The sequence below is a fragment of the Antechinus flavipes genome, chromosome 6 (assembly GCF_016432865.1).
Source record: "Antechinus flavipes isolate AdamAnt ecotype Samford, QLD, Australia chromosome 6, AdamAnt_v2, whole genome shotgun sequence".
NCBI classification, from domain to species: Eukaryota; Metazoa; Chordata; class Mammalia; order Dasyuromorphia; family Dasyuridae; genus Antechinus; species Antechinus flavipes.
The window spans coordinates 67,295,659-67,305,806 of record NC_067403.1 but is presented as its reverse complement, the minus strand read 5'-3'; the positions used below and the strand labels follow the sequence as shown (position 1 = coordinate 67,305,806).

General features: G+C 34.1%; 1 protein-coding gene across 1 annotated transcript in view; it reads right to left on the bottom strand.

The window, feature by feature from the left end:
• The window catches only part of ELMOD2 (ELMO domain containing 2), a 28,370-nt gene that overhangs the window by 6,807 nt on the left and 11,415 nt on the right, over positions 1–10,148 (bottom strand). The window contains exons 6-8 of the mRNA XM_051964513.1: positions 6,730–6,863; positions 3,859–3,927; positions 2,953–3,086 (exon numbers count right to left, since the gene is read on the bottom strand). Coding sequence (XP_051820473.1) covers positions 2,953–3,086; positions 3,859–3,927; positions 6,730–6,863 — 337 coding nt within the window. The remainder of the gene's footprint in view (positions 1–2,952; positions 3,087–3,858; positions 3,928–6,729; positions 6,864–10,148) is intronic.

Sequence of the window (10,148 nt, the reverse complement as noted above, 5' to 3'; positions counted from 1 at the left end):
GACGATTTTATATTATACCCACCCTATCCAAAAGATGGTAAAGATTCAAGAGAGACAGATAGAGAATTATTGAGGGTGAAATCTGCTGGAGAAGGCTAGAGGGCTTCAAACCTATCTGTGTAATGTGTATTATAGGACTTCTGTCTTCCCCACTCTTCCCATCTCTTAGTCCTCAGCAAGATTTGGATTCCCCAATGACAATACTTCATCTCCACCACCACTCTCCAGCACTGGCTGCTCCTCCTCGCTAAAACATAATCTTCTCTTGTTGGAGTTTTCTTGGGGTCTCTGGAGGCAGCCTTCCTTTCAGTTCAATAATCACCCCAAATGAAGCCGGTGTTAAAGTCCAAATCCTTTATTGTCTCTTTCCTGGGATTGGGCAGTATTCTAAAGAGCCTTTCAGTCTGGCCTTGGTTCCAAGAGCTTGAGCTCCCACCTGCCTTCGCTTCTGAATCTCCTCAACTGAATCCTGGCTGAGGCTCCAAAAGCTTCTAGTGCACTTGTCTTTCTGGCTCTGAGAGCTTCTTGCTTATATGTCTCAATATACCAATCATTATATCACTAGGAAACCATTATTTGCTGTAGGATTAAATCAAGGCTAAACTAAATTTAACCATTGTCTCCTCAATTCCACTTAGTACCTTGTTTCAAGTTTTGGCCCATAACATCTCCTTGTAGGACTAAATCAATCATACTGAACCATGCTAAATTGGATAACTATTGTCTCTATCAATTCCACTGACTTAGTACCTTGTATCAAGTTCTGGACCATAACACCTTTCCTCTTCTGAAGGCTCCTCAATCAAACTCACATTCAGTATGAATTCTGGAGTTATATAAGTATACTGAACTCCCAAATTATGCTCCCTTTTTTCTCAAGGAGCTCAGCACCTGGTTCATTATCCAACTATACATATATAAACATACTTTTTAAATAGAGAACCATTTAGATATTCTCTCAAAGTCTCCAACCTCCCAATTCCTTGACCTCCTTAAATCTCATGACTTATTCCTTCACTCTTATTCAGTCACAGAGGAATAGATACATACTAGATTGAACCATTACCCATAAACATTCTTCTTCCCCATTAAAAAAAATTTCTGACATTTCCCATTCCCTTTCTCTCCCTGCCTCACTTCTCCCCAACCTGTGATTCACCACTCAGACTCTCTGCTACCTTCACCATTGAGTGTTAGAATCCTAGTGTTAACTCAATGGAATTGATAGAAACAGTGCTTATGTGCTTGGGTTTACACCTTTGGAGTTCACACCTTTGGGAGAATTCACACATTAGAGCTCACACCTTTAAGAGAGTTTACACATTAGAGCTCACACATTGGAGTTCACAAGTACAGGAGATTCACAAAGTTAACTTTGTAACTTTGTGAATTCACACCTCCCATAATCCCACTCTCGGAGGAAGAGTCAACCTTTGAGTTCACATCTCTAAAAGAGCATAAAAGGAGCTGAGTTAGTGAAGTGAGTTTAGTTCGGAAGATTGCCAAGGAGTCAGAGTTGAGCTAGAGGCAGAAGCTAGCAGAGGCAAAAGATTAGCAATGAGAGCTCTCGGAACCAAAGAAAGCTAACTGGGCTATTTTGGAAGAGACAATAAAAGATTGGATTTTAACTCCTGGCTGTATTTGAGGTGATTATTACTCTGAACCGAAACTAAGGCTGCCTCCAGAGAACCTCCCCAAGAAACCTGCTCCTAGAAAATAATCATATTTTAGGAAAAAAAAAGAACACAATTGAGGACCTTCCAGGTCCTGACTCCTATTTGACTTTATGTTCCTTCTTTTCCAATCCCAACTTACAAGGTCAGCAATGACAGCTCCAGGCTGCTCTCGGCTCTTAAATCACAGTCCCACTATCCTGTCAATGTGCTTATTTATCTTGCTGAACCTCAGCTCAGATTTCTCCCACTCTTTGGCCCTTCTGCCTCTACTGAGGACCCGCTAAGGTCTCACAATTGTGTTGACCATATATATTTTATATTCCCATTATATATAGCTTCAGTGGGGCCCCTATTACAAAAACCTTCCTTCCTAAATGATTTCCCATTTCACTTCCCAGAAAAGCTATTCAAAACCCTTCTCAAGTCTCTCATACCTACTATTTCCCCAAATTCAAATTTAAAAAAACTAAATGTTGACAATTGTCTTTACATGTAATTGAAGGGAAAATGAAATGTTTTCTAAAAAGAAAAATCTATTTACACTAACTGCCTATAGTCTCTTTCTACCTTTACTCAACTCTATGCAATTTGGATTCTAGTCTCAATATTCAACTGAAACTCTTAATTGCCAAATTTGCCAGTCATTTTCAGTCCAATAATTCTTGTTCTATGTGCAACATATGACGCTGGAGATCAACCTCTCTTCCCAAATATCCTTGCCTTTCTAAACTTTGCTAATACGGCTCTCCTAGTTTGCTTTCCAACTGTCTAACCATTTTTTCTCAGTCTCCTTTACTGACTTAATATCCGTATCATACTCCCTAACTGTAGGAGTTTCCTAAAGTTTTATTAAAGGCTTTCCTCCCTTCTTCCTCTATACTTCCTTTTGTTTCTTGATAATCTCATTAAGTTCTCAAGGGTTTCACCATCATCTTTATGCAAATGATTAGCAGATCTATACATCTAGCCCTAATTTCCCTCCTGAGCTTCAAGCCTACATCACAATTGCCTAGTAGATTTTAAAATTGATATCCTGAAGAAATATGACAAAACATGACCAAAACTGAACCATTATCTTTCCCCAAAACACTTCCCTCTATGAAACTTCCATTTTTGTCAAAGTTATCATCAACCTTCCAGTCTCATATAGATAAGAAACACTCACTTAGCAGATGAATATTGGTATACATTATTTCTTTCAATGCCTTCCTAACAGTTTGATCAATCCAAATGAATAATAAGTATCACATAATCATAACTTATTTTAAATACTTACAATAAAATTGATGAAAGTGTTCCATTGTTGGACTACCAGGAACAGAATTATAGAAATGAAATTTCAAAGCATTACTCTTCAATAAACTGTAAGCCATTTCTGTTAGATTGATCCCAACAATTGCATAGAAATATCTGCAATAGCACAAACATTAACAATTATATGTATGACTAGCCAAATGTTTAGTGAAATAAAAGACTTAAGAGGATTATCAAAAATTCCATCCCTAATACAATACTGATCTTATATAAAGTCTATTTTCTCCCCATAATGTTATTCTTTACTCATTTAAGTACTCAATGCAGCTTAAAAATGGCATTATGTCTTACTGGAGGGGGTACATTTTTTTTTTTTTCTGGAAAGCTCCAAGCACAAATAATATAAAGAATTCTTTAATGCTAAATTAATTATGAGAAATTTAGGAACACTACTGGTAGTAAAGGAATATTTTCTCTTCTGCAACATCATGATGTGTATATATACCACTGAGTGAAAAATTTTCTAATACTAGAATTATATAAGATTTCATGTACATAAAAATCTGAGTCTTTATACATAAAGTTACAACAGAATAACTTTTTTTAATGTAATCTGAGTGAAAAATAAAGTTCTGACTTTGTAAAACAAAACTGTATTTCAAATTATAATACTTGTTATTAAAGTCTCTACCAAGATAATATTGTAAGTTAGGAAATAAATTCCAAATATAATGAAATACCATCAGTATTTTCTGTTAACATTTACTGCCCAAAAAGTTAACATGTAATAATTTCTTTTCCTAATGTCTTATTGAAATCTTCATTAAAACAAATTTGAACAATACCAGAATGTATCCTTTGAATTTTTAAATGAATTAAGTATTAAAATTTAATATTGACTATGATTTCTTTAATACATCTGGCTTACCCCAAAGTTGGATGATTTGAATGACTTAGAACTTGATGAGCTTCATTGGTATAATTTTCACTGAAATACCTAAAATATTTAAGGAAAAAAAAAATGAAATGTAAAATACCACATTCAACAAGCATTTTCAAAAACACCTAAAATGCTATTGTCAATATAATCTCAATACAATGTCATAAACACATCATCATATCCTTCTTTGAAATATCTCCAATGATCTGCCCTTTCTTTCTGAAATTTAAATTCGGAAGTATAGAGCTAAAGTCATACTGAAAAAATCTCCAGAATATTTCCTGTTGGCAGAACTGTAGCTCAATCACCTAAAATGATGGCATCTAGCCAAGTCACCTTATTCTTGAAGCTTTAAAGCTCTCTGTTGGAAAAGTTAACTTAGCTTTCCTCTGTAAGGAAACCCGTCCATGAGCTCTTCCTTACATCTAATCTTATTCTGCTCTATCTTAGCAAGCCTGTTTTCCTTTAATGGCATGCTTACCGAGTCAAAGGACAACTGAATACCATGATATTTCCAATAGCCCATCTTAGCTTTAGTTTCCTACTTTTTTTATCAAAGGGAGAACTAGACAAAAAGTAGCTGAACAGCAACAAAAACAATGAGCTGTTCTGCCTAGAATGTGCTTCTTCCTTACCTCCGCCTTCCTTTTTAAAAGATCAGAGAATGGAAGAAATCTGAGCTGAAGTTTAGCAAGATAAATAACCTCATTGACAGGACAGTGGAACTAGGATTTAATTTGAAATTAAACTGAAACCATTCTTTTTCTGCATTATTTTCTTTATTCCTTGTTTATCGCTATTGTAACTAATGAGTGATAATTCACATATCTGCTTGTTTATATCAAGTCATAGAACTGGTAAAAAAAAATTATGATTAGAAATAAAAAAATAAGCATACCATCTTTTTATTTACAGAAATCTATACAGTTTGTTTCTTGCTATCTTTCTCCTAACTCAATGGCCTTAATTTTAATGCTTTCCACTTCCAATGCTTTTCCTTTACTTTTACTTTTATTATTTTGTCAATATATTCTCCTTCATAAATTCTATCACTTGTCCAACGCTTGTTACATATGTGTGTGTGTGTGTGTGTGTATATCTGAGACAGAATTCAAACCCAAGCCTTCTTAATTACAAGCTCAATTACAAGCTTTATCCATACATCATGCTGTCTTTTATGACCCCAAAATAACAAGGTACAAAGTTAAGCAATGAACAAATTGCTCATTATCTTAAATGGGTTACGTCTAACTGACTACACAAAACTGCAAATGCTAATTCTGTATTCTTTATGGTACAACTACTAAATCTAGAAAGACTTGATAATAAAGATACTCAAACAAATCTTTACTGAAAAGACAAAATGGAAATATTAGCATAAGGCAAATTAATAATTCAGTAGCAAAACTAACCTGTTAGGTTTCATCAAATGTTACACATAACTACAATACAGAACAAATAGCTTCTTATGCTCAAATAGTATTATCTTTAAAATACTATAGAGTTAGTGGCTTTTAGATTTTTCCTCAATTCAAAATCATTTAAAATATCTGTCAGAATTTACAGTAAATGTCTAGAATAAAATTGTATAGATTTCTCATATCTAAATCTAAAGAAACTGCATTCTATCAGTTGCAGAGTAAAATATCTAGAGGCAAGGTTATTTACACACTTGTTTGAATATTTATATGACTAAGGATAACTTTTCTATCAGGTGAAAATTATTATTCAAATTTCAAATTAATTTTCCTACATTGCATAGTCGAAATCTGGCAGCCCTCTCTTACATTACTATAGTAAGTGTTTTTTAGTGTTATTTTTTCAACAGTCTTTTTCCAATGGGTTTAATCTAATCTGTAGCAGAACTAAAAGTTTATCACAGTCCTCATTTATCTCCTCATAAAAGGAGATACTAATATCTTATAACAATAAAGTTGTTGGAATTACTTTTTGATACAAAATAATTTGAGGGCAGCTTTTCCTTTCCAGGCTTACTACCGTATTACTGACACCAGCAATTCTAAAACTGCTATTCAATTGAATTTCCTTATTTAATTGACTAAAATGAAACTCCCAAAATTTAGCTGTCAAGCTAAGTCAGTGATCACATATCTAGCAACTGTCTAACAGAGTCTCTAGGGGTTTGATGTTCTTTCTCAGGTCAAGAACCCATAGAACTAGTACTGGAAATTGTGGCCCACAAACAGAAAGAAAACCTGAGTGAGAGGAGATATAGTTCCAAGCACGGGACAAGTCTAGAACTAAGTAATGAAGAGCAAGGGGAACCAAAGAACTGGAGCTGGGAAGAGACCTCAGGCACTTCCTTCACTTAACTCAACCTTCTCATTTTAAAGAAGAAAACTGAGGACCAGAAAGGTTAAATCCATATAGATAGATGGTCCACAGTATAGAAACTAGAACATAGATCGCCCAATAACCAGTTCTTTGATAAAAGATGTTCTTTCGACCAAATCACACAATACCTAACAACAAGGGATAACAACTTCCATTACCTTAGAGTGGCTTCATTTTTCAAATAGTAATCAGGAAGCCCAGAGGCAATACATGCATGTCAGGAACTGGGATAGAAACTTAATACAAAAATATATTTATTTCTCTGGAAGATTCTAGAAGAGAGCCATCAAAAAGTAGGGAAAGGAATGGTATTGGCAAATAAACATACACAAAGTACATTTCAATTGTTCTCAGGCTTTGTCCAGCACACAAACAAATGCTGTTAGCTGGGCAGATACTTATGAAGTACAGATATAACTTGGAACATAAACTTAAAATTGAATAAAATTCTTGACATACACAATTTTATTTCTAAAAGAAAGAAAAGCATATATTTTCACTTACACAAGATTGACTAATCCCAGCAAGCCCATGCCTCTGAAGTCTGTTTTGGGATCATCACCTTGGAAACCAATGTCACACCACTGCTTGGTGATTCTAGCCTTCAGTTTTTCATTAGGCATCAGCAGACTCCAAAGCTGAACAAATATGCTTTCATATTATAAATAATATAAAAGTTCTTAACTTACCAACCCCTAACCCTCAATAGTAATCTAATTTAAAATTTCAAGTTATATATTGTCAAGTTATTAATATTTATTTATTTATTTGCTTGCTTCAGGTCACAAGTAAAAATTTTCTTAGTAGCATTTAAGATGGATTTAAACTTTCATATTACCCTTCTGAGAAATAGTACAATACTGGTTTTAAATCTGATTAATAATTGCACTGTTCCTTACTAATTATTCCAAGTGAAATAAACTGAAGAAATGAGGAGATGATCTTGAAAAAGTAACAAATAATATAAAAAAATAGCACACCGAAGAATCAGTTGTAGCACATACACTAGAGCAGAGGTTCTTAAACTGGGATCTAGTAAAATCTAACATTTTGATAACTATATTTAAATACAATTAATTTATTTGTAATCGTATTATATTTTATGTATTTAAAAACATGATTCTGATGATAGGTCCTTAGGCTTCACCAGACAACCCAAAGGCCCATGTCACAAAGAAGATTAAGAGCTTCTGTACTAAAGGAATTAGTTCAAGTACAGCCTGTGTCAAAATTCTGTATTAGCCACTTTTTCCTTTCACAACATTTGATACCTTGAAAAAGATCTTAAGCATACAGGCAGTTTGTAAGAAAGATTAAAGTCATTCTAATCCTTAATTAGGAGGAAGAAAAGGCTGGGATCAGTAATAATATCACCAAAAAAAAGAAAAAAAAAAAAAAAAAAACCAGTAGCACATTGGCAACTATTAAACTGAACTTAAAAAAAAAAAAAAAATGAATCCCAAAAATAGACATCATACAGAATAGAATCAGGCTTTTTCTACTCTATTCCAGTGAGCCTCATACAAAGACAAATAAGGCAAAAATAAGCAAGACAGATAACAAAAGCTAATTAAAACATAAAAGCTATGAATGAATTAGTTCTTTTCATTTCATTTACAAAATCAAGACATCTTTTTAATTAAAAAACAAACAAACAAACCAACCTTACTCCTCATGTGTACAATCTTTTACTACTTCAGTGAAAACTTAAACTTTTGGCCCTGATTTAGAACACTGGTTAAAAAAAAAAAAAAATCTCTGGATTTGTGGAATACATCTGTCCCTGAACTTTTTATATGGTCCACAAGTTTCCCTGACTGTTTACCTTATGCTTTCCCTTTCCTATCAAGTAATACAACCATGCTCCTATATTAAGGAGAGATTTTTGTAGTAAGCTTCCAGCAGATGACTCTGATTGATGGCAAACAGGAATGGAAAAGTCATGGGCTAATCTGAATGCTATTCTGGGATAGGGAAAGAAAGGAAATTGATAAACTCTCTATAATTTGGATACTGACTGGACTATCAAGGAATGAGCTCTAGCCATTCCTGCTCTTCCATCCCTGGGAACACCATCTCAGAGCTAAAGATACATCAGAAAGGCCTCATTTCTAAAATATATAGAGAAGTAACACAAATTTATAAGAATACAAGCCATTCTCCAATTGATAAATTGCCAAAGGATATGAAGATACAATTTTCAAATGAAGAAATTAAAACCATTTCACTAATGACCAGAGAAAAACAAATAAAGACAACTCTGAGGTACATCTACACACCTCTCAGATTGGCTAATGTGACAGGAAAAGATAATGATGAATGTTGGAGGGGATGCGGGAAAACTGGGACATTGATACATTATTGGTAGAATTGTGGACGGATGCAACCATTCTGGAGAGCAGTTTGGAACTATGCCCAAAGGACTATCAAAATGTGCACACCCTTTGTTCCAGCAATGTTTCTACCAGTTCTGTATCCTATGGAAATGATAAAGGAGGGAGAAGGACCCACATGTTCAAAAATATTTATGGCAGTCCTTTTTGTAGTGACAAGGAATGGAAACTGAGAGGATACCCATAAATTGGGGAATGGCTGAATAAATTATGGTATATGAAATGTTATGGAATATTATTGCTCTATAAGAAATGAATAGTAGGATGATTTCAGAGAGGCCTGGAAAGACTTACATGAACTGATGCTAAGTGAAATGAGTAGAACCAGGAGATTGTTGTACACAGCAACAACAAGATTATGTGATGATCAACTGTGATGGACATAGTTGTTTTCAACAATGAAATGATTCAAACCAGTTCCAGTGGTCTTGTGATGAAAAGAGCCATCTGCACCCAGAGAGAAGGCTGTGGGGACTGAGTGTGGATCACAATGTAGCATTTTCACCTTTTTTGTTATGGTTTTCTTGCTTTTTGTTTTCTTTCTCATTTTTTCTTTTTAATTTGATTTTTCTTGTACAGCATAATAAATGTGGAAATATTTTTAGAAGAATACAGTTTAACCTATACTGGATTACTTGCTATCTAGCAAAGGGGTAGGGAAGCTAAGGGAGAAAAAATTTTGAACACAAGGTTTTGCAAGGGTGAATATTGAAAACTACCATGCATGTGTTTTGAAAATATAAGGCTATTATTAAAATAAATAAAGATACATCAGTATGGGTTTGAATGAATTATGTTTTTGCTTAAAAGGATGAAAACTAATTCAACTGGGTCAGCCAATGAATAGAATTGTTTAGAGGAAGGATGGACAGAACAAGTAATGGGGCATAGATACAGATGCAGGTTCCTCATCCCTATCCCCAGGTACTATACTATTCCACACAAAACTCATCTATTTTTAAGTCTATGTAGATGTATGTAGATAAATGTTTCCATTTTAGTCCTCAAATTTCAAGCCAACTTTATGCAAAGTAGAAGGTTTAAGATTTTTTTCTTTTTACTTATACATGATTCTTGATGATTCTCTGTGAATAAATGATTCTAAACAGGAAAAGAAATAGAAGTCAAATCCACTCACACTGAAGAAGAAATGGCAATCACCACACACCATGATAAATTGGAAAGAACACTGGATTTAGAGTTAAAAGATCTGAAGTTCTAGTTCCAACTCTGCCAACTATTTGGACAGAAAACCCTTGGTGACTCAAAGTCTCTGCAAACCTCAATTTCCTCACCTGCAAAATCAGTGGTCCCAACTAATGATTTGTGCTCCTGAATAAGGATGCCCTTGAATACAGGAACCAGATTAAAATGTAGCCAAGAAATATTTAACAAAATAAATAAAACCAAAACATAACATAGCTATGCTGATATGTGGTTTTCTAAGTCAAGATGTAGCTCACAGGGATCCTTCTGTAGAATTAGTTTGAGCTTGACATCAGTGGACTAGATTAAATCATCTCTAAGATC